The 25,803-nt window shown below is 43.5% G+C and overlaps 1 protein-coding gene across 3 annotated transcripts in view; it reads left to right on the top strand.

The window, feature by feature from the left end:
* HERC4 (HECT and RLD domain containing E3 ubiquitin protein ligase 4) overlaps positions 1 to 25,803 on the top strand; it is a 192,147-nt gene that overhangs the window by 143,046 nt on the left and 23,298 nt on the right. For all 3 annotated transcript variants that reach the window (XM_073548139.1, XM_073548137.1, XM_073548138.1), the window contains 2 exons: positions 1,820 to 1,886; positions 4,639 to 4,721. In XM_073548139.1, coding sequence (XP_073404240.1) covers positions 1,820 to 1,886; positions 4,639 to 4,721 — 150 coding nt within the window. The remainder of the gene's footprint in view (positions 1 to 1,819; positions 1,887 to 4,638; positions 4,722 to 25,803) is intronic.

Below are 25,803 nucleotides of genomic sequence, written 5' to 3'. Positions count from 1 at the left end.
TGTACATTGCAGGATGGAGCTGTGTACTGAGGCTTAGAGGAATTGAATCATGTTTGTTTCTTACTGGTGGGAGAACAGTGATGTGAAACTGCAAATGCTGGTCTATTGATGCATATTGCAGAGGATTATCACATGCATCAATAGAGCGGCATTTACAGTTTCAGAAAATGCTCTGTCAGGAGCAGGCAGCAAACACAGCTTTGCCCATTGTGGAGTGCATGACAATGGAGCTCTGCTAGAACCAATTAATGATCTCAGCTCTAATGGGCAACTCTACTGATGTAGATTGCAGAAGCCCTAATCAGTCAGATAGGGTACTGTACAAAAGTATAGGGTGAATTGGGGGGTGGGGGGAGTCTGCAACACTAAGAAGAAAGTGCTGCTGGGATATGTAGTATTAACAGATAAGAGTAGAACTGCCCATTCTGCTATATGCAGCTTGATGCACCAAGGAGCAAATTAAACATGAAAAAGGACACAAAAGCTACAAGAGAAAAACATTGTTTGGTTTATTCTATAAAAGGGAACCTGTCTCAATGAAAATGCCGTCCAATCTGCAAGCACCATGTTATAGATCAGGGGCATCTCAGCAGATGTATAGATTTGTGAGAAGAGATTTCAGTGTAACCTGTGATTTATCATTTAATTTTCTGCTCTTTCTGGGATTTTCATTTGAGTGGGCAGACCGATCAGTGACTGACAGCTTTCATTGTATAGGAGTGCATACAGAGGTAGCTGTCAGTCACTGGTAGCACCGCCCCCCTTGACAGAAAATCTCAGCAAGAGCAGAGGACTTAGGCCGGGGTCACACTGGCGAGGAATACGGCCGAGTGAGAGGCGCTAAAAGCATGCATTAGACACGGACCAATGATTCTCACCAGCCGTATATTTCTCATCCGTATTCTATGGTCCGTGCCAATCGCAGCATGCTGCGATTGTCGGCGTACTACGGCCATAGTACGCCAATGCAAGTCTATGGGTGCGCAAAAAATACGGATTACACACGGGCCACACATGTGACTTGCGAGAAATACGCACCCGGTGTCTTTTAGCAAAGCCGGCAATTCAGTGCGCTATACAGTAAACTCACACTGACAGGTTTAATAAACGAAAGAATAGATATATACACATAGAACACATATATATAGATGGATATATATACATTCTATGTGTCTATATCTATTCTTTGGTTTCTGTTAGAAACCCTGTCATAGGGCTCCATTATATGTCCATTTTGCAAGCCTGTGAGAAAATCTCGCCATACGGATGCTGACATGCGCAAAATACGCGACCACACCTTGATTGCGGATGACATACGGAGCACTGTTTAGGGGCCATTCATCCGTATTACGCATGTAAAATACTGACCGTATTTTGCGTCGGTTAGTGTGACCCCGGCCTAAATGATGAAAACAGGCTATACTGGATGTATGAGGTCAGCTCCTCCTGCTCTATAACATGGTGCCTGCAGATTGGACGGCATTTTCATGGTGACCAGTTCCCTTTAATAAATAAGTATGTGTTTTCTGTGCTTTATGAAAAATAATGCACTTGTGGGAATAAGCCTTTAAGCATTGCCGCTCCGGTGGTCCCCGTTTGGTTTTAGCACATTTCCTGCACTCAGCCCTTATTTGTTTCTTAAGTCTCAAATGTGGAGCCTCTTGCATGCACACTTCTACTTCGTGAACTTTGATGAAATTTCCAGACTTTGTTCTGTGTATTGACGGTCTTGAACTTTTGCGTGTTTGTTTAAAAAATTCTCTGAATTGAATTCATGATAAAGATGTGTTTATATAACACCAGTATGTTCATCTTTCAGGAGCATGCAGCAACTGCTGGACTACATGGAAGATGACATGGAAGAGACGTTCTGTCTCAACTTTACAGTATGTGCCTCCTCTGGCCATTGACAACATGTATCGGCCACCAAGCCTCAGGCCTCCTCTATTACAAGTTTTAGGTTTTCTGTGCTGTCCAGTTTTTACATCCTATCAATATTCTAAATAGGACTCGAATAATGCAGAATATGAAAGTTTAAGGAGAAAAGGTGCCATTATGGAGATATCCGTAATACAAAATTGAAACAGCTGCTACAGTTCAGTATCTTGAAATACAACAAAAACAACTGTATGAGAAAATATATGAGAGTATAAATGCAGAATTGTCTGACAATTATGGCAGGCGATAGTACAGATTCCATTGATGTCACTTCCAGTATGCTTTCTTTAATTTTGATAATCTTCTGTTAAAAAAGAAAAAGATTTTATAGTTAGAGGACCAATTGGCCTCCTGCCAGGTAGTCCAACCACGCTTCCATCATGGATTGGTAGTTCCTCGCCTATGCTTAATGCACACAGAAAGCTGCTAATCAGTGGCATGGGCTGGGTTATACAGAGCCTGAGCTGCTAGATTTTATAGCAGATATGTTTTTAATCAAATCTGAAGCACCTGGTAAAGTAAGTGATGCATTCCTGGAATCAGGGTCTCTGCCTCTGCATTATGCTGCTGAGTAGCAAAGCAATTTGACAGATTCTCTATAAAGGCAGTGCTTCCTGCAGAATCTATCCACAGGATTGTGATTTTTCATATATATATATATATATATATATATATATATATATATATATATATATATATATACACACACATATATACGGGGTGTATATATATATGTGTATTTATCCTAATCATGCAAAATTGTCTTATATATTCTACTCTCCTCTGCCGTGCTTCTACTCTCCTCTGCCGTGCTTCATCGGCAATGCTGTACAGCAAAGCTGCAGAGATGACAGTGACTGCTGCTCGTCATCACTGGTGTTTGAGTGTACAAAAAATGATGGGGGGGGGGAATGAAGAGCAGTCGTGAAAGCGCCAGGGGAGGTTGAGTAGAATGTTTATCTGGATTTGTGGACTTTTGTTTCCGCAGTTTTGCTGCGGATTACATTTGCATTTAGGCTGTGTGCCCACGTATGCAGAAAATTTCTGCTTCAAAACCAGACACCTTCCCAGAAAACCCACGTTTTATCTCTGTGCGGTTTTTGCGCGTTTTCCGCCCAGTTTTTTGCTTTTTTCAGCGCGTTTTCTGACGCGGACTTATCCGCAAAACTAATGAGCATGCTGCGTTTTTGGCCGTTAAGCGTTTTTTGAGCGGAAAAAAACGCATCAATGTGCACGAAAAGTGCATATCTTTGTACCGTGTTAGCCAGTAGATAGAAAAATATTCAGAATTGAGAGTCCTCAGTGGTTGATACCTTTTAATGGCTAACTGAAAAGATGGTAACACATTGCAAGCTTTCGAGAATACTCAGGTCTCTTCATCAGGCAAGACTAATACAAATTCTGAAGAGTCACATATTTATGCACAATACAGCACAGAAAAAATGCAATAGATGAGACAAGTGACGTGAAGCAGAATTGTCATTATGGGAGAGGGAGAAGCATAAATATTGCTCAAGTTCATAGATAAGGAGTCCGGATGTTTTATTGTCCTCTGATTGGGGTCTCCTAATGTGTTGTGATGCCCCCACACGGTCTTAGGAGCAAATTCCTTAATTGATGTAAAAAGACATAAATCCATGGACACATTCATTCCAGCATTGAGAGTGTCAAAGGTCGTCATAAATTTATACTCACAGACTCTTCTCTTTCTCTGAGATGTGATGTTACCTTTCAATACCAGTAATTTCATATCCACGTTGCTGTGATCAGGGATACAAAAATGTTTTCCCACAGGTAGATCCATTCTTTTTTCTCTTATTGTGTGACGATGAGCATTCATCCTTGTTCTAAGCTTTTGCCCTGTCTCCTCCACATACAGACCTCCAGTTGGACATTTAGTACAAATAATTAAGTACACCACATTAGATGTGATGCAGCTGAAAGTACCTGGGATCTTGTAGTCCTGATGTGAGTTGGGGATCTTTATCTTGTCCGTGGTCATTATAGATGGACAGGTTTTACATTTTTTCTGGTTGCAAGGAAAGGTTCCTGCAGCTGTTGCAGAGGACAGGGAGCTTCTGACAATGATGCTTCTTAGATTTGGGGGCTGCCTAAAGCACAGTAGTGGGGGGTCTGGAAAAATGGATTGTAATTGGGCATCTTTTTGTAAAGGTTGTAATTTCCATGCAGCTCCCCTTAGCACTTCCAGATTTGGGTTGTAGGTGACTACTAGAGGCACCTGATGAAGAGACCTGAGTAATCTCGAAAGCTTGCAATGTGTTACCATCTTTTCAGTTAGCCATTAAAAGGTATCAACTACTGAGGACTCTCAATACTGAATACTTTTCACAAAAAGTGCGGAATTCATTTAAAATGAATGGGATGCTTCTTTTATGCTTTTTTGAAGCGTTTTGACCGGGACAAACGCTTAAACGCTTATGTGGGCACACAGCCTTACAGCAAAATTTGCAATGATACCATTTGTAGAAATTGACATGCTTCTGATTTATAAATGAACTCCGGAGGAGAAGATCTATGCAGAGAAGTTCTGCAGCATACGGATGACTGACTGTATGCAGCTTTGGATTTTCCGTTTGAAAATCCGGATAAAAAAGCGTCAGCATGTCTGATACATGTGAACGTACCCTTACTTGCTTAGGTGGAAGGTTCCCATACTGACTTTCCCTTTCTTTGGCGCAGGTTACAGTGGATAACTTTGGAACTACAGAAATCAGGGAACTAATTCCAAATGGCGCAGAGACAATTGTAAATCAGAAAAACAAGTAGGTTTTTTATGATTTATTAACCATCCCCTGTCTGACGTAGCTCATTACTTCCCCATGTGTAAAATAAGAATCCGCTTTATTATATGAATTGCATTTCTTTTTATAATAGGAGTCTGTGTACAGTTCCTTCCGGGATTCACGGCTTGCAGTCTGTATTATAGTTTATAGATATGTTCATAGTTTTGAAGTCTTTAGAGCTACAATCTTAGTTTGTTCCTTACATCCCAGGTGTTATATTTTGGTAGTGAAGTTAATTCACATGACTTCAACATTCAAACCCCTTGCAGATGATGTCCTTGGTGGGGTTTGAACCTAAGATCCCCCAGCCCTGCAAAGTTACAATGCTAATCATTGAGCCACCATGCTGCCCGCTCTGGAATAGTATATGATAAACAATGCAATGTACCGTAGTTGCCCATGCTCTGACTTGTCATTTGCATGAAGAAAAAAGTCCAAAGAGGGAGAGTTTATCATAGCCCAAAAAATAGTTTTATTCTTTAAAAATAGCATACAAATAAACTCTTGATTCATTAAACGCAAGCTGCTGTTATAAAATACAGGGACAAATAAGGCCTGTTTCATTGTCTCCATCAGTCAAGATCCGCCGTTTTGCAAAAAAACGGATCCGCCATTTTTTTTTTTTTTTTTGACAGATCCGTTTTTTTCCCCATAGACTTGCATTACCGGCGGATCTTGACGGATGCCCATCCGTTTTTTTGCGGATCCGCCAAGATTTTGGCGTCCGCTGACAGGACTGGACGGACAATGCAACGTTTTTCTGGCTGGCCGGATCCGCACTTTACCCTGCGCATGGCCAGCAGAGTCGCCTTTGCAGTAAATTTAACCCTAAATCCCGATCTGGCCCCTGGCAAAAAATTCTCATTCATCATTTTTTTTTTTATTTTTCCCCTCTCCCCTCTCTCTCTGCCCCCCTTTAACTTTCTTCCTTCGCCGGATCCGTCAAAAAAACCGTCCGGTGGCACACGTTGATGTCCTTACGCAGGCGGATCCGTTTTCCGCCATTTTGGCGGATTCCAACTTACAGAAACAGCTGATGTGTGAAACAGGCCTAAGATGTATGAGCCAACACATCTAAGGCAAGCTGTACTATAATAATATGGAGGACATTGAGTGTCTTATGGTAGACCTGAGCAAAATGTGGCCTGCAGGCAACATCTGGCCCTCTGGCTGTTCCAGAGCGGACTGTGAGAGCCAAAGGGCTGAAACAGTGGCCCACAGACAGCACAGTGCCCTTCCCCGCCCACTGTCCTTCCTTTTCCACCCACTGGCACCATTATCTGCATCCCCTTCCACCAATCAGCTGATAGACTCGATGTCATTTCATCGCATCATCAGTGGGATGAAAAGAGCAGAGCACTGGGGCATGGGAGCGAGGGGAGTATGTGTGGTGTGTGTGTTTTTGTTTTTTTTTGTTTTTTTTCATGTGTATGGGATGTTTGTATATACATATGATTCTATGTGAGGCTCATACTGTATATGGAAGCTTTTTGAGGTTTATGCTTTATATAGAGGGGCTATGTGGTGCTCTTTATATAGGGCAGGGGTCCCCAACCAGTAGCTCGGGAGCCACATGTGGCTTTCGGTCCTATGGTGTGTGGCTCATGGTTGTCTGTCAGCTTGGTGCATTAGCTCCAGTTCTAGAAAACAGGTATGACGAGCACATCTCATAATGGTGAATTTTGTGAGCAGCCCCCGCAGATCTGGATGCACATATACTGGTGTTAGTGGTTTAGAGAAAATTTAAGTATGATACGCTGGAGACAGGATGATGCTACATGTTAGAGGAGGTGCTTGAAGCTGGACGCGACAATGTGTTGGGAGTGCTTGATGGGAGAATACTGGAACCCTTGGATTTTGGTATACTGCTTAAGGGTGATTTCTGTGGAAAATCTTTGGTTATCATTATACCTGTAACGGAGTCTTTGGTTGGCACTACTGTGAGGGGGGGCGGGAGCCGGATGTGGCTCATTATCCTCTCTCAGACCTGAAAGGGTCACGAGGCACATTCTTAGAGCTGAATGTGGCTCTCAAGGTCAGAAAGATTGGGGACCACTGATATAGGGAGATGTCGTCATACTTAATTCTGAGCAATGTTAAGTGATAGAATTAATATTAAATAATTATAATATATTGAGCAAATTTAATTTCAGAATATTGGTTTGGCATTTGCATGTGTAAATGGATGTTTAATTATAGCATCCCTGTCTCCCCAATGTAGTTGCAGATTTAGCTAATTTTAACTTGCCATATAAAGGGGGAGTTTCAATAATCCCCAATTGGAAAACTTTGACATTTGCAATGAGATGTTAATAAAAAAAAACCCTAACATTGGCCAGATAACTCCACTTCTGGATTTGTTTCATAGTTCTGTTGACATATTGTTTAACCCCTTTCCGACCTTGGACATATCAATACGTACAGGTCTCTAGGTACTTACCGATCTTGGACATATGGATACATCATGGAGACTTTATGCGTACACGGGCTGTGCACGTGTGATCACAGACGGTTGTCAGCTGATTCTGACAGCTGACACCCAGCACTCAGTGCAGCAGTAGTGCCCGTACCTCCTGCCACTTTAATCCCCTAAATACTGCATCTAGCAGGCATGCAGAGGGAGGGAGCCCCCTCTGCACTCCAATTGCTACCCCCACTATGCCATCACAGGGGCCCAATCGTTGCCATGGTGACTCAATGTCATGGCACCAGTCACTTGTAGTTAGATCATGTGCAGTGCATGATGTAACTACAGTTGTGGCCAAAAGTATTGACTAACCCTGCAATTCTGTCAGATAATACTCAGTTTTCCCGTCTCCCATGACGGCACACATGAGAGAGGGGATCCACCCAGGCAGGACAGGAACCCTACTGAAGATAAAAGGGCGGTACCTCTCCTTCGCTTCAGTTGGGTTTCCTGTCCTGACAGGGACCCGTGTACTGAAGACGTACCTGCCCCTCTGTCGTGCCGGCGTGGAAGAACAGGCAGGGTCCTGGGCGCCGTGCGTCGGGGGAGGGAAGCGCCGTCCGTGGTTCCCCCGGGGGCTCAGCGGACGCAGGAGCAGCACGGCCTGGGGTCCTGGGGCTCTGCCTTGGCTGCCGCGCCGCCCTCTCCCCCTCTGCCGCATCCAGGAGCGTCTGGGAACGGCCACTTCCGGGTCGCGCTCCCCTGAAGTCACACGCAGGGCACGCTGGGAGGGGGCGTGCCTGCGTGACGTCGGGAGGCGGCGCCGGCAATCCAAGATGGCGGCGCCCATAGCAAATAACGCCGGCCGGCGAAAGGAGTTCCCGGTGGCATGGCGGGGGGGGAGGGGCTGTGGGGTAACCGGAGGAGGCGGAGAGTGCAGTGGATCCCCCTTACAAAAGGGGGATGACCACAGAAGACACACTCATGCCCAAGACTTCATGATGGAAGTGGGGCAAGATGAGCAGCGTCAGCAGCAAGACCTCTCGCCAGATGCCAGGCCGAGCCGCCAACATACCAGGAGCAGTCGCTCGAGTGGTGGGAGCGGCAGTCATAAACGCAATCGGCATGACTCTGAGACGTCCAGGAGAAACGTCACGAGTGCATCTGAGGAGCCTCCGAGATTGGTACCCCTGATTGACAGCGGTGGTGAGTGATCTACGTGAATGTCACCCTTATGGTAACGGGGTTCCATTTTCTCTGTTTGATCACTAGGGGTCGAGGAAGGCCAGCAGCAAAACCAAAAATAGAGAATGCGCCCTATGTAAACACCCGCTGGCAGATCAGTGGCAGAAAGACCTCTGCGCTGACTGTATAAATAAAACTATACAGGAGGAGACCCCTGATTTGGTGACTAGCCTTAAACAGTTAATTCAACAGGAGGTGAAAGGTTCCCTAAAGGCAGCCCTTAAAAAGAAAGATAAAAGAGATCGTAGAAGAAGCTCCGATTCAGAGGCCTCGCCAAGGCAGAAGGGGCGGGATATATCCTTGTCCCCCTCCACCTCCTCTTCCTCTACTCAGTCCTCAGAATCCTCTACTCAGTCCTCAGAATCCTCCTCTGACAGCGATATAGGCGGCCGTCCATGTTTCCCAACAGAGGATGTGGAAAAACTGGTCAGAGCGATTAGGGCTACAATGGGCCTTAAAGAGGAAAAAGCTCCCAAATCATTAGAGGATGTAATGTTTGGAGGACTGGAGGAAAAACGAAAACGTACCTTCCCTGTAAATGATAAAATAAAAGCGCTAATTGACAGGGAATGGAAAAAACCGGAGAGGTCAGGGGGCTTACCTTCCGCATCAAAGAGGAGGTACCCTTTTGAGCAGAAGGATTCAGAAGCCTGGGAAAAAGTCCCAAAAATTGATGGGGCCGTAGCCAGATCCTCAAAAAAGGTATCCCTACCATTAGAGGACTCTGGCGTGTTGAAAGACCCGCTTGACAAAAAAGCAGACTGTTTCCTGAAGCACATCTGGGAAGCTTCAGCAGGTGGATTGAAACCAGCGATAGCTGGTACCTGTACCGCTCGTGCCCTCATGGTCTGGCTGCAACAAATAGAGGACCAGATCAAGGATAGAGTTCCTAGGGATGAAATTCTGGCTAATTTGACACTGGTGCACGGAGCAGCGGCTTTCCTAGCAGATTCCTCTGCAGACTCCGCAAGATTGACAGCTAGGGCAGCAAGCCTGTCAAACGCGGCAAGACGAGCCCTGTGGCTTAAAGGGTGTCCCGGAGATTTACCATCAAAGCATAGGTTATGTTCCATTCCATGCGATGGCCAATTCCTCTTCGGGAAAAAACTAGAAGAGATTTTGGAACATGCGGGGGATAGGAAGAAAAGCTTTCCCCGATTTCCGGGAGAACCTAAAAAGCAGCCCTTTCGGAGGAGGAGATTTAACAGGGGTCGTCCCCCGGGAGATAGAAAAAGCTGGGACTTTAAAGAAAGAAGAGGATCGGGCTATATGTTTAAAGGGCCCTCCACTTCCTCCAAAAAATCTCCCCAAGACATTGGGCCGGAGGTAGGGGGAAGGCTTTCTCTCTTCCTTTCCGCCTGGGCAAATATCTCCCCCAGTACATGGGTCCTAAATATAATCAAGGACGGCTTAAAAATAAAATTCATCCGTCCGCCCAGGCATACCTTCATAATGACACCCAGAAGGAAAGCCCAAGAGCAACAGCTGGCCCTGGAGACGGAAGTCTTGGGACTAGTGTAAAAACAAGTCCTACGGGAAGTCCCAGTGCAAGAAGAAGGAAGGGGGTTCTACTCCCCCCTCTTCTTAATACAAAAACCAGACGGCTCTTGGAGAACCATTGTCAACCTGAGGAGACTCAATCAGTGGGTAGACAATTGCTCCTTCAAAATGGAGTCAATCAACACGGCCACAAAGATCCTGTTCCAGCATTGCCTCATGGCAGTGATAGACTTAAAAGATGCCTACTATCACATCCCAATTCATCGGGAGTATCAAAAAATATTTGAGAGTAGCGCTCTATGTCCAGGGGCAGGTGAAACACTACCAGTACGCAGCCCTTCCATTTGGCCTGTCTACAGCCCCCAGAGTATTCACCAAAGTGATGGCCGAAGTAATGTCTTTTCTGCGTTCCAGGGACATAGTGATTGTCCCATACCTAGAAGACTTTCTGGTAATAGGGAGGTCGGAGTCCCACTGCACACATCAAGTGAAGGAAGTGATAGCAATTCTAGTAGGACTAGGATGGATAGTAAACATCCCCAAGTCAAGGATAACCCCAGTAAAAGAGCAATCCTTCCTAGGGTTGATATTGGACTCCGAGCAACAACGCTGCCTCCTACCAGAGAGCAAAGTGACCAAGATAAGGGGTCTAGCTCGCACAGCAATACAAAGGCCAAATATGACACTGAGGAACGCAATGTCCCTTTTAGGCTTGTTGACATCATGCATACCTGCAGTAGAATGGGCGCAGTACCAATTAAGGCAACTACAGTGGGAAGTTCTGTCAGCACAGAAACAATTAAAAGGGTCATTTAGAAGGCAAACTATGTCTCTCAGTGGCTGTAAGAGATTCCCTGCTCTGGTGGACTGTAGAAAAGAATCAAACAGCCAGAGTCCCGTGGCAAAAACCAGTCGAAGACCTCATTACAACAGACGCGAGTGCCACAGGATGGGGAGCACACCTGAGATCCCACTCAATACAGGGGACCTGGTCCTCGCTAGAGAGGGATCACTGTTCAAATGTAAAAGAACTATGGGCAGTGGAAACATTTCCTTCCCTTACTTCGGGGCCGCCACACCCGGGTCATGACGGACAATCAAGCAGTAGTAGCCTACATCAATCACCAGGGGGGAACGAGATCTCGGGGCCTCATGCAAATATCAGATCTACTCTTCCAGCTAGCAGAACAACATCTGTTATCCATCACAGCACTGCACATAAAGGGGGCAGAAAATATACAGGCAGACTTCCTGAGTCGCAGGCACCTAAGACATGGGGAATGGTCCCTAAACCCCCAAGTCTTCCAACAAATAGTTCAGGCCTGGGGCAAACCAGAAATAGACCTGTTCGCTACCGCACACAACCGGAAGGTCAGGAAGTTCTGCTCACTAAACCCAAGGGAAAACCCCTTCGCAGTAGATGCCCTACAAATACCCTGGAAGTTCATCCTGGCCTATGCATTTCCCCCGATAACAATGATCCCAGTAGTGGTCAGGAAAATCAGGGAGGATCGAGCGAGAATAATTCTTATAGCTCCGTTTTGGCCGAGAAGGCCTTGATTCTCCCTTCTGAGGCTTATGTCAGTGACAGATCCATGGATACTACCGGAGATTCCAGACCTGCTCTCCCAGGGACCAGTGGTCCGCTCTCAGGTGAAGGGCTTCCATCTAGCAGCCTGGAATTTGAAAGGGCGCTACTGAGTCGCCAGGGATTCTCTCCAGGGTTAGTCTCCACCCTGTTGAAAAGTAGGAAACCTATAACATCCCAAATCTACGGTAGAACGTGGAAAAAGTTCCTAGACTTCCTGGGGGAACCCTTGGGGGATGTAGTGCCAGTGGGACCTATCCTAGAGTTCTTACAGTCGGGGCTACAACTGGGGTTAGCCACTAACACACTCAAAGTTCAAGTCTCAGCTTTGGGGGCCCTATATAACTGCAACTTAGCAGCCAATAGGTGGGTGTCTCGATTCATAAAGTCCTGTGGCAGGTCAAGGCCGGTCATTATCCCAAAGATACCACCCTGGGACCTCAACCTAGTCTTAGAGGCCCTAACCAAAGACCCCTTTGAACCACTACTAGAACTGTCACCAAAGCTACTTACACTTAAAACTGTCTTACTGGTAGCCTTAACATCAGCCCGAAGAGTCAGCTACCTTCAAGCTCTGTCTATATGTCCTCCATATACACAGATCTTGGATGACCGAGTGGTTCTAAGACCAGACCCGGCCTATCTCCCCAAGGTAGTACAAAAGTTTCATAGGACTCAGGAGATCTCCTTGCCATCGTTCTGTAACAATCCTAGAAACCCTGGGGAGCAAAAGTTCCATACATTAGATGTAAGAAGAGCCATATTACAATATGTCAGTAACTAGTCAGTGGAGGAAAGATCAGTCCCTTTTTGTAGCCTTTCAGGGTAGTAGAAAAGGGCACAGGGTAGCTAAGAGTACCATTGCCAGATGGATCAGGGAGGCCATTATGTTATCCTACTCTGCAAGTGGCGCTCCGGTTCCAGAAGGCATCAAGGCTCACTCCACCAGAGCCGTGGCTACCTCCTGGGCAGAGAAGGTTGAGTTATCAATTGAACAAATTTGTAAAGCCGCTACTTGGTCCTCACCTTCCACCTTTTTTAAGCACTACCGACTTGATCTATCCTCCTCTACTGACCTAACCTTTGGTAGAAGGGTGCTGCAAGCGGTGGTCCCTCCCTAAGGTGTCTTATTCTACAAAAGTCTCTCATGTGTGCCGTCATGGGAGACGGGAAAACACCAAGGTTACTTACCGGTAGACGGTTTTTCCGGAGCCCATGACGGCACCTGTATATTCCCCCCTTTTCACTCCTTTGGTGTGCACTATAGTTTGGGGTTTTTTTAGTTAGATATAATGTGGTGATAGTTTTACCATGTGTACTAACCCGGGGGGCCTCTCATGCTCTGTAAACCAACTGAAGCATGGGAGAGGTACCGCCCTTATATCTTCAGTAGGGTTCCTGTCCTGGCTGAGCGGATCCCCTCTCTCATGTGTGCCGTCATGGGCTCCGGAAAAACAGGCTACCGGTAAGTAACCTTGGTGTTTCTTCCTGAAAATGATTGCAAACACAAATTCTTTGGTATTATCTTCATTTAATTTGTCTTAAATGAAAAAACAAAAAGAATTGTCCTAAAGCCAAATTGGATATAATTCCACACCAAACATTAAAAAAGGGTGGACAAAAGTATTGGCACTGTTCCAAAAATCATGTGATGCTTCTCTAATTTGTGTAATTAACAGCACCTGTAACTTACCTGTGGCACCTAACAGGTGTTGGTAATAACTAAATCACACTTGCAGCCAGTTGACATGGATTAAAGTTGACTCAACCTCTGTCCTGTGTCCTTGTGTGTACCACATTGAGCATGGAGAAAAGAAAGAAGACCAAAGAACTGTCTGAGGACTTGAGAAACCAAATTGTGAGGAAGCATGAGCAATCTCAAGGCTACAAGTCCATCTCCAAAGACCTGAATGTTCCTGTGTCTACCGTGCGCAGTGTCATCAAGAAGTTTAAAGCCCATGGCACTGTGGCTAACCTCCCTAGATGTCGACAGAAAAGAAAAATTGACGAGATTTCAACGCAAGATTGTGCGGATGTTGGATAAAGAACCTCGACTAACATCCAAACAAGTTCAAGCTGCCCTGCAGTCCGAGGGTACAACAGTGTCAACCCATACTATCCGTCGGCGTCTGAATGAAAAGGGACTGTATGGTAGGAGACCCAGGAAGACCCTACTTCTTACCCCGAGACATAAAAAGCCAGGCTGGAGTTTGCCAAAACTTACCTGAAAATGCCTAAAATGTTTTGGAAGAATGTTCTCTGGTCAGATGAGACAAAAGTAGAGCTTTTTGGGCAAAGGCATCAACATAGAGTTTACAGGAGAAAAAAAAAGGCATTCAAAGAAAAGAAAACGGTCCCTACAGTCAAACATGGCGGAGGTTACCTGATGTTTTAGGGTTGCTTTGCTGCCTCTGGCACTGGACTGCTTAACCGTGTGCATGGCATTATGAAGTCTGAAGACTACCAACAAATTTTGCAGCATAATGTAGGGCCCAGTGTGAGAAAGCTGGGTCTCCCTCAGAGGTCATGGGTCTTCCAGCAGGACAATGACCCAAAACACACTTCAAAAAGCACTAGAAAATGGTTTGAGAGAAAGCACTGGAGACTTCTAAGGTGGCCAGCAATGAGTCTAGACCTGAATCCCATAGAACACCTGTGGAGAGATCTAAAAATGGCAGTTTGGAGAAGGCACCCTTCAAATATCAAGGACCTGGAGCAGTTTGCCAAAGAAAAATGGTCTAAAATTCCAGCAGAGCATTGTAAGAAACTCATTGATCGTTACCGGAAGCAGTTGGTCGCAGTTATTTTGGCTAAAGGTTGTGCAACCAAGTATTAGGTTGAGGGTGCCAATACTTTTGTCTGGCCCATTTTTGGAGTTTTGTGTGAAATGATCAATGTTTTGCTTTTTGCTTCATTCTCTTTTGTGTTTTTTTCATTTAAGACAAATTAAATGAAGATAAGAATACCAAAGAATTTGTGTTTGCAATCATTTTCAGGAAGAAACTGAGTATTATCTGACAGAATTGCAGGGGCGTCAATACTTTTGGCCACAACGGTAACTTAGGTCAGTGCCGCACTGACAGTTCTAGTGCATTGCAGTAATGCATTAGAACTGCGGTCAGACTGCAGAAATTGAAAGTCCTATGCTATGAAGGGACTTGGCAAAAAAAAAATATATATACACTCACTGGCCACTTTATTAGGTACACCATGCTAGTAACGGGTTGGACCCCCTTTTGCCTTCAGAACTGCCTCAATTCTTCGTGGCAGAGATTCAACAAGGTGCTGGAAGCATTCCTCAGAGATTTTGGACCATATTGACATGATGGCATCACACAGTTGGCGCAGATTTGTCGGCTGCACATCCCTGATGCGAATCTCCCGTTCCACCACATCCCAAAGATGCTCTATTGGATTGAGATCTGGTGACTGAGGAGGCCATTTGAGTACAGTGAACTCATTGTCATGTTCAAGAAACCAATCTGAGATGATTCGAGCTTTATGACATGGCGCATTATCCTGCTGAAAGTAGCCATCAGATGCCTGTTCTTAGCTGAGAGGAGTGGTACCCAGTGTGGTCTTCTGCTGCTGTAGCCCATCTGCCTCAAATTTCGACGCACTGTGCGTTCAGAGATGCTCTTCTGCCTACCTTGGTTGTAACTGGTGGCAATTTGAGTCACTGTTGCCTTTCTATCAGCTCGAACCAGTATGCCCATTCTCCTCTGACCTCTGGCATCAACAAGGCATTTCCGGCCACAGAACTGCCGCTCACTGGATTTTTTTTCTTTTTCGGACCATTCTCTGTAAACCCTAGAGATGGTTGTGCGTGAAAATCCCAGTAGATCAGCAGTTTCTGAAATACTCAGACCAGCCCTTCTGGCACCAACAATCATGCCACGTTCAAAGGCACTCAAATCACCTTTCTTCCCCATACTGATGCTCGGTTTGAACTGCAGGAGATTGTCTTGACCATGTCTACATGCCTAAATGCACTGAGTTGCCGCCATGTGATTGGCTGATTAGAAATTAAGTCTTAACACACAGTTGGACAGGTGTACCTAATAAAGTGGCCAGTGAGTGTATATATAATATATGTGTGTGTGTGTGTGTGTGTGTGTGTGTGTCCATAAATAAATATTTTATGAAAGAAAAAATTTCTAAAAAGTACACCTTTTGGCATCGCCGTGTCCGGAACACCGTAAAAAAAAGTCAAAAAATTATACTTTTTCATCATACCACTGAACAAAAAGTGGAAAAAACGCGATCAAAATGACAAATGTAAATATGAATGATATTGCTGAAAACGTCATTTTGTCCCGCAAAAAACAAGCTGCCATATAGCTCCATCAGTGGAAAAATAAAAGTTATAGCTCAGAATAAAGCGATGCAAAAATATTTTTTTCTCAAAGTTTTTATAAAAGGCATAAGAGCCAAAATACAACAAAAACTATAAATATGGTATCGCTGTAATTGTACTGGAATGGAAAGCGATTTAAAAAAAGTTATTTACCTGAATAAGGTCCCAATAAAATATTGATTCGTCCCGTAAAAAAAAAAAAAAAACCTCACGTCTGTCAGCAGAATATGGAAAAATTATTACTCGCAAAATATGGCAATTCAAAAAAGCATCTTTTTAGTGTGTGACATCAGCCAAACATAAATCAAAATTGCTGTAATCAAACGGACCTGAAGAATAAAATCATCTAATCGCTGATACTGCACAAGAAATGGTGTAAGAAATAAATAAAACAATATTTCTCCTGCTGTTGATTTGTTGATCCTGCCTCCTGTTGTGAATTTTCTTCTGAGTCGGGGCTCCCTCTGGTGGTTACTGTGGGTAGTGGAGCTGGCCAAATTGACAGAGATCTGCCACCTGACGACGATGATTGGAAATCTGGGGTTACTGATTGGGAGTATTTAAGTGAGCAGGCTTCCCTCAATTGTTGCTGGTGATTAGTTCTTCCTGTGCAACTTGAGGTCTGCTGTCTCCTGCCTGATCCTTCATTTTTTCAGCCAAGTTGTTTATTTGCTAATCCTTTGCTTCTGATCTGGTTTTGCCTCTTTCTGCTTTGCTGTGCGGGTTCAGCGTGCTCCCTGCTGGGGCTGTGCTGGACCCCGCTCCATATGTTACAGCTTGTGTCAGTTTGTTCAGTCCCCTGATATATTAGTCTCTTTTGCTTTTGCTGCCAGTTTACACCAGAATGCTGATATAGTGGAGGAGAGGTCGTGTGACCTCAGTGTTTTTTTTGTACATCAGACGTGTTGGATTTTTTAGGCTTTTTGCGTGATTGCAGACAGTGTCTTTCCTTTCCTATCCTATCTAGACAGTTTGGGCCCCATCATTTGCTCAGTCTATTTTCTGCCTGTGTTTGTCCCTCATCTGGTCTCACCAGCAATATGTTTGGAGCTTTCTTTTTCTTTGGGGTTCTACTCCGGGGCAGTTTAGATTTCACCTTTCTTGCTTTAAGCTTAGTTAGTTCTCTGGCTGTGCCAAGGCATCTAGGGCATCGTAGGTACGCTCCACGGCTACTGTTAGTTGTGTTGTTAGGATTAGGGGTCTGCAATTCGCGAATTGGCCAACCTTTCTGGTTTCCTGGTGGCCTAGCCTATTCCTGCCATCCTCCTCGGTGACCTATTCATAACAGCCTCCCAAAGATCGCATTAAGGCTAGACTCCCTGTACTCTGAACTTTCTCCTGGGTTTCCATGTAAATCTCTAAAATATGTGATACAGACAGAACCCCCATCAGAAGATTCCCTGTAATGAGGCTGACTGAGGCACTGTGGACGCTGTCTCGCTTCTGATCTGGCGGTGTGCATAAAAGTGCCGTCTGCCACACATTTACACACCTCTGAAAAGGACAACACTGAACAGAGACCAGAGTCAAGAGTATCTCTGCTGCCTCTTTACAGTGAATGGATCCCTCAGGGGTTTTATCTGAATCGCATCACTCGGAGATTTAGATAGAAACTCCGATGTAAGTACTCAGCGTAGGATAAATGTGATCCCAAAAGTTATGTAAAATGTTCCTAACAAAAGCTTCAAATCAATCCAGGGAATAAAAATCAAGTCTGTCAATGGAAATATATGGGGCTTCCACATTACTGGTAGTTCAAAGGCTCTGGAAAAGTGCTATGGCTTCTCGACCCGAAAAGAAATCCAACGACTTCTGTATTCTCAAATCCAAATGCCCCTCTCCATTCTTCTCTTCTGAGCCCCAGTGTGCCTAAACCACATTTGGCATCCATATGTTGACAGTTCTGTGGCGATAAGAGCCCACCTAATTTACAGGTGCATGTCTCTAGAAGCATAAGCTGGTCCCTACCATGGCATTTTGCAATTTTCACTCTGCAACATTCAGTAGAAATTGTGGGACAAATTTTGGTGCCATTTTTTTTTTACCCATTTTCCAGTGTGAAAATGTAGTATCTGGGGCTAAAACAAAATTTGGTAAAAATTTAATTTTTTTTTTCACAGCCCAATGTTGTACAACTCTGTGACCCACATGTGGTGTCAATATGATCACTGCACCCCTAGAGGAATTCATTGAGAAGTGTAGTTTGTAAAATCGGGTCTCTTATGGGGAGGTTCTGGTGTTGTGGCACCTCAGGGACTCTGCCAATGTGACATAGCTCCCTCAAACAAGTCCGGCAAAATCTCAACTCAAATATGGTGCTTCTTCCCTTTCTGAGCTGTGCCCTGTGCCTCAAAAGTAGTTTTAGACCATATACGGGTTATCATTGTACTCTTGAGAAATTGCACAACAAATTTTCTGGTCTATTTTCTCCTGCTAACCTTGTGAAAATGAAAACATTTGAGGCTAAAACAACATTTTTGGGTGAAAATAAATATATATTTCCACAGATCAACATTGTAAATTTCTGAGAGGCACCTGTGGGTTCAAAGGGCTTGCCACACATCTAGATAAATTTCTTGAGTGGTCTAGTTTCCAAAATGGTGTCACATGTTGGGGTTTTCCACTATTTAGGCACATCAGGGGCTCTCCAAACGCAACATGACACTTGCAGAGTATTCCATCAATCAAAGTCTGTGTTCCAAAACGGCACTCCTTTTCTGAGTCCTGTCGTGCACAGTAGTTTACCCCCATATCTTGGGTTATCTGCATGCTCAGGAGAAATTGCCTAACAAATTTTGGATTCTATTTTCTCCTGGTAGTTATGTGAAAATATGGCTGAAATAATATTTGTGTGAGGGGGAAAAAAGGTGCTCTCCACACATCTAGAGAAGTTCCCTGAGGGGTTTAATTTCCAAAATGGCGTTACTTATGGTTTCCACTGTTTAAGCACATCATGGCTCTCCAAACGCAACATGGCGTCCGCTAAGTATTCCAGCAAATTTTACATTCAAAAAGTCAACTGGCATTTCCTTTCTTCCGAGCGCTGCCATGCGCCCAAGCAGTAGTTTTCCCCCACATATGGAGTATCTGCATGCGAAGGAGAAATTGCACAACAAATTTAGGGGTAATTTTTTTTCCAGTTACCCTTGTGAAAATTAAAAAGTAAATTTGGGTCGGTCTAAAATAAAAATTTTTGTGAAAAAAAAGTTGAATATTGATTTTTTTTTTTTTTTTTTTTTTCCCACATTCCTAAAACCCCCTGTGAAGCAACTGAAGTTGAAACTTCTTGAATGTGGTTTTGAGCATCTTTGTCCCTTTATAACTTCCAAACAAAAAAAAAAGTTTCAAAAATTGTGCTGGTAAAAAGTAGACATGTGGGAAATGTTATTTATTTACTATTTTATATGACGTGACTGATATTGGGGCATAAAATTTAAGCTTGAAAATTGCAATATTCATCAAATTTCTTTGTTTTTCACAATCGCATGTCTTATCGAACAAATTTTACCACTATCATGAATTAGAATATGTTACGAGAAAACAATCTCAGAATCAGTGGGATCCGTTGAAGCGTTCCAGATTTCAGGTGCTTCTCACAAAATTATAATATCATCAAAAAGTTCATTTATTTCCGTTCTTAAACACAAAGTGAAACTCATATATATCATCATTACAAACAGAGTGATCTATTTCACGTGTTTATTTCTGTTAATGTTGATGATTATGGCTTACAGCCAATGAGAACCCAAAAGTCATTATCTCAGTAAATTAGAATACTTTATAACACCAGCTTGAAAAATTATTTTAAATAAGGGCCTCTGGTTTCAAGTCTCCCAACACATTGATCTTTTCTCTAAAGATTTTCAAATCACACCTGGGAGAGCGCTTCTGTCCTTAGACATGGAGCATTTTGATTGTTCGATCAGACTCCTCATTATACATATCTTCTTGGTGGTTAAGATTACTTTGGCGCAATGGTGGAAAAAAACCAGAGGTACCCAAATTTTCAGATATTTTAGACAAGATAACCCAACATAGCAACCTGGAATGGAGATTCACAGTTGCTAATAATAACGTTTTACAAGTATATTAAAAAAAAAATGGAAGATCTGGAACAGTAGGTTTCACACCAAGCAAGCCTGCTGATATTTGTCACTATGCTAACTTTTACCTTTGGCTGATTCAGACCTAATGTGTTGTATCTCTTTCCAAGGTGTCTTTCAAAGCAGGTATGACAATGCTATTGTTTTATTTTGTGATTGTTTTTTTTTTTCTTTTCTGCTTATTCTCCAGAGACTGTTTGAGGGTTCTCTAATTTTATTGTTCCCTTTACCTGTATAAGGTATATCCTCCTTACCCTCCTTCCCTACTGTTTACCTTCCCCTGTTTAAATATAAAAGCAATAAAAATATTTAAAAAAGAAAAATTATTTTAAAAATCTGAAATGTTTGCCTACTGAAATGTATGTTCAGTAAATGCACTCAATACTTAGTCGTGGCTCCTTTTGCATCAATTACTGCATCAATGTGACGTGGCAAGGAAGTGATCAGCCTGTGGCACTACTGAGGTGTTATGGAAGCCCAGGTTGCTTTGATAGCAGCCTTCAGCTCGTCTGCATTGTTGGGTCTGGTGTCTCTCATCTTCCTCTTGACAATACCCCATAGATTCTCTATGGGGTTAAGGTCAAGCGAGTTTGCTGGCCAATCAAGCACTGTGATACTGTTTTTAAACCAGGTATTGATACTTTTGGCAGTGTGGACACGTGCCAAGTCCTGCTGGAGAATGAAATTTCCACCTCCAAAAAACTTGTTGGCAGAGGGAAGCATGAAGTGCTCTACAATTTCATGGTAAACGGCTGTGCTGAGTTTGGTCTTGATAAAACACAATGGACCTACACCAGCAGATGACATGGCTCCCCAAACCATCACTGATTGTGGATACTTCACATTAGACCTCAAGCAGCTTGGATTGTGGCCTCTCCACTCTTCCTCCAGACTCTGGGACCTTGATTTCCAAATGAAATGCAAAATTTACTTTCATCTGAAAACAACACCTTGGACTACTGAGCAACAGGACAGTTCTTTTTCTCCTTGGCTCAGGTAAGACGCTTCTGGCCTAGTCTATTGGTCATGAGTGACTTGACACAAGGAATATGACACTTGTAGCCCATGTCCTGGATATGTCTGTGTGTGGTGGCTCCTGAAGCAGTGACTCCAGCAAGTCCACTCCTTGTGAATCTCCCAACAAATTTTTGAATGGCCTTTCCATAACAATCCTTTCAAGGCTGTGGTTATCCCGGTGGCTTGTGCACCTTTGTGTTTACACTTTTTCCTTCCACTCAACTTTCCATTAATATGCTTTGGATACAGCACTCTGTGAACAGCCAGATTCTTAAGCAATGACCTTTTGTGGATTACCCTTCTTGTGGAGTGTGTCAATGACTGCCTTCTGGTCACATGTCAAGTCAGCAGTCTTCCCCATGATTGTGGAGCCCACTGAAACAGACTAAGGACCTTTTTAAAAGCTTAGGAAGCCTTTGCAGGTGTTTTTGTTTATTATTCTAATTTACTGAGATAATGACTTTTGGGTTTTCTTTGGCTGTAAGCCATGATCATCAACAGTAACAGAAATAAACACGTGAAATAGATCACTCTGTGTGTAATGACTTTATAATGAGTTTCACTTTTTTGAATTGAAGAACTGAAATAATTAACTTTTTAATGATATTCTAATTTTGTGAGAAGCATCTATATATTAACATGTAAAGTGACACTGGCCAGAATGGTACAATTTGGCCTGGTCATGAAGGTGAAACCAGGCTTGGTAGCTGAAAGGGTTTAATCTCCCAGCATACATAGAGCACTATTACATGGAACCCCATCACTGCTGTCTCCTCCCTGGGCATGTCCTAACATACAGTCATGGCCAAAAGTTTTGAGAATGACACAAATATTATATTTTCACATGATCTGCTGGCCTCTGGTTTTTATGTGTGTTTGTCAGATGTTTTTATCACATACAGAAATATAATTGCAATCATATTATGAGTAGCAAAAGGTTATATTGACAGTTAGAATGAGTTAATGCAGCAAGTCAATATTTTCAGTGTTGACCCTTCTTCTTCAGGACCTCAGCAATTCTCCCTGGCATGCTCTCAATCAACTTCTGGATCAAATCCTGACTGATAGCAGTCCATTCTTGCAAAATCAATGTTTTCATTTTGTCTGAATTTTGAAGGTTTTTGTTTGTCCACCCGTCTCTTGATGATTGACCACAAGTTCTCAATGGGATTAAGATCTGGGGAGTTTCCAGGCCATGGTCCCAAAATCTCTATGTTTTGTTCCCTGAGCCATTTAGTTATCACCTTTGCTTTATGGCAAGGTGCTCCATCATGTTGAAAAAGGCATTGTTGATCGCCAAACTGCTCTTGGACGGTTGGGAGAAGTTGCTCTTGGAGGACATTCTGGTACCATTCTTTATTTATGGCTGTGTTTTTAGGCAAGACTGAGAGAGAGCCCATACCCTTGGCTTAGAAGCAACCCCACACATGAATGGTTTCAGGATGCTTGACAGTTGGCATGAGACAAGACTGGTGGTAGCGCTCACCTGGTCTTCTCCGAATAAGCCGTTTTCCAGATGTCCCAAACAATCGAAAAGGGGATTCATCAGAGAAAATGACTTTACCCCAGTCCTCAGCAGTCCACTCCCTGTACCTCTTGCAGAATATCAGTCTGTCCATGATGTTTTTCCTGGAGAGAAGTGGCTTCTTTGCTGCCCTCCTTGAGACCAGGCCTTGCTCCAAGAGTCTCCGCCTCACAGTGCGTGCAGATGCACTCACACCTGCCTGCTGCCATTCCTGAGCAAGCTCTGCACTGCTGGTAGCCCGATCCCGCAGCTGAAACACTTTTAAGAGACGGTCCTGGCGCTTGCTGGTCTTTCTTGGGCGCCCTAGAGCCTTTTTGGCAACAAGGGAACCTCTCTCCTCGAAGTTCTTGATGATGCGATAGATTGTTGACTGAGGTGCAATCTTTCTAGCTGCGATACTCTTCCCTGTTACGCCATTTTTGTGCAGTGCAATGATGACTTCACGTGTTTCTTTAGAGATAACCATGGTCAACAGAAGAGAAACAATGATGCCAAGCACCAGCCTCCTTTTAAAGTGTCCAGTGGTGTCATTCTTACTTAATCATGACAGATTGATCTCCAGCCCTGTCCTCATCAACACCCACACCTGTGTTAATGGAGCAATCACTGAAACGATGTTAGCTGGTCCTTTTAAGGCAGGGCTGCAATGATGTTGAAATGTGTTTTGGGGGATAAAGTTAATTTTCTAGGCAAATATTGACTTTGCAAGTAATTGCTGTTAAGCTGATCACTCTTTATAACATTCTGGAGTATATGCAAATTGCCATTAGAAAAAATGAAGCAGTAGACTTTGTAAAAATTAATATTTGTGTCATTCTCAAAACTTTTGGCCATGACTGTATGTGGGGGTGGGGTATTACTAGGAGATCATACATATTTGGGCACGATTCATAAAAGCTTTCAAGCCAAAATTCTGGTGTTACAAACTTTGAAAATGTGCAGTTTTAGTGCAATGAGGTGTTTGTTCATAATTATTTATTTTTAAAGCACCATTAATTCCATGTTGTTGTACATGAGAAGGGAAAAAAAGCGTAGTCCAATGAGTAATCCTCATTCACCATTGGTAGCTCCGGGCTGATGTGGTATGTTGAGGCATAATATTCCAGAGTATGGGGGACACTTGGGAGAAATCTTGGAGGCCGTTAAGTTAAGGTTTGCTACATATATACATAATGCTTGTATGAATATAAAAGCAGTACAGTGGTGTTTAAAGGGCAGTAATAAGGCTTACAGTCCTTATGACAAAAGAAAAAATGAATCATTTCACTCCCACTGAATTGAGGGAACTAACCAGTGATGTCACCATTCCAAAATGAATGTACTTGTCAAGTGTACAGAGGTCGCAGCTGACATATTCCAGCAATGCTAACAACTCAAGCCTTGAACGTAAGAATAGATTCCTCGTCAGCCATACCCGTAGGTGCCATATTGTAAAGAGCTGATGACAGACCTATAAATGCCAGTGTGAAGAAATAACCTTTGTCTGTTAATAAGCGTGTCTGAGTGCCAAAGATCTTCGGGTTTTAGTCATGGATAATATTATAGCTGATTGCCAGGCTCCACAATTGGCTGTGTTGTGTGTGATGGATACCTGATAGTCCTCCTATCCCTGGTGGGTTTCGTGCTTGTAGTTTATCGAACACCTTGTAGACCACCAGAATCATAACAAACTACAAACCATACCAAATGCGTATAATGTTTCTTTTATAGTATGGATTTTTAACTTTTTTTTTTTTCCATTTTCTAGTCGATGGACTTGTAGGAGGGCTTGTTTTCTGATTGACAAGCTGATGTTTCTATGATGCTATTCTGGGATACATATAACATTTCTAAAGTTTTTTTATTGCATATTTTTAGGGAGCAGCTGCCAATAGAAATGGCAGTATTGGCGCTTTGATTTTTTTTCTCTCCTTACAGCGCAAAATGTGTAGGAGTTAACTAATTTAATATTGTGATAGAGTGGATGCTGTATTACCAAGTATGCTTTTTATCAGAATGCGTTCAATATTTCACTTTCAGACGGGCTTCTACAGGTCTCGCTGGTCGTTTATTAACAGAGCAGCTTACCTTAAAGGAAATCTGTTGCCAGATTTTGCCACCTAATCTGAGAGAAGCATAATTTGGAGAAAGTGACTGTGTTTCCAGTTATGTATAACTTGACTTTTCTTCTTGCTGTAGGTTTGATACAATCAGTTTTATCACTAGAGGACTAGTAAACCAGCTGCCATGCAGTCCTCCATATTTATGAGCTCTGTATAACCTCACCCCACCACTGATTGGTGGTTTTCTCCTTTTGCACATTGTACACGGAAGCCCGTCAATCAGTGATGTGGGCGGGATTATACAGAGCTCAGGATATAGAGAACTGCTGGATCTGTAGCAGAGAAAATACTGATTTTTATCAAAACTGCAGCAAGCAGCTCAGTAAGTCATACATCGCTGGAATCCGGGTCTCTGTCCCTACGTCATGCTGCTCTCAGATGGGGTAGCAAATTCTTGGTGACAGATTTCATTTAAGCTCCATTAGATTATAGAAGATGCTGCACTTATCAATTTATAACGAATAACTAATGCACATGAAATGACAAACTAGAATATTGAGTGAAAAATGCCAGCATTTGGTGGGTTTTTTTCATTTTTTTTTTAGTTAAACTGGTGGAAAGTCAATGGGTCTATATCCACAGTGCAGTACATTATCTGCAGCTGCCATCTGCTAAGGAGCCAAAAGCAGGGGAACCAGAACAAAATCTACCTCTTGTTGGACTGAGTGGGGGATAATGTGTTATTCTGTATTAATAAGTATATAGCATAGCTTCATAACAAATAACGGTGGGTGTTGTCTCCTTAATTTCTCATGTATGTTGTGTGGGAGAGAACTTGTAAACATTGAGTATATTTTCCTTCCTAATAGAAGTACCGTATTTTTTGTATTATAACATGCACGGGTGCGTCTTATAATATGGATATACCTTACCGGCCACTGTGGAGCGGGGTCCCTGCTGGAGGAGGAAGGAGTGGCGCGTTACTGCAGCCTGGGATGAGGGGGTGTTCCGATGTGCACCACTGTGGGTAAAAATGGCTGTGATGCTCTGTGGTGTGTAGGGGAGGGGCTCCGCCGGCATTTTGTGAAAGCCCGGAGCCCCCTGCCGGGGGTGCTCAGATTGAGATCTCGGCATCTTGGAGATCTCTTAATCTGAGCATGGGACGCCCCCGGTGGCCGTTTTCCCGGAGGCCACCGCATTGCAGTAATGGATGTGCGGGGGGGCTCTGGGCTTTCCGGCGGCGGAGGCCCTGCAGCACAGAGCACCACAGCCATTTT

The sequence above is a fragment of the Dendrobates tinctorius genome, unplaced genomic scaffold, assembly GCF_039654945.1.
Source record: "Dendrobates tinctorius isolate UK_male_01 unplaced genomic scaffold, ASM3965494v1 ptg000156l, whole genome shotgun sequence".
NCBI lineage: Eukaryota > Metazoa > Chordata > Amphibia > Anura > Dendrobatidae > Dendrobates > Dendrobates tinctorius.
This window is presented reverse-complemented; position numbering and strand designations above follow the sequence as displayed.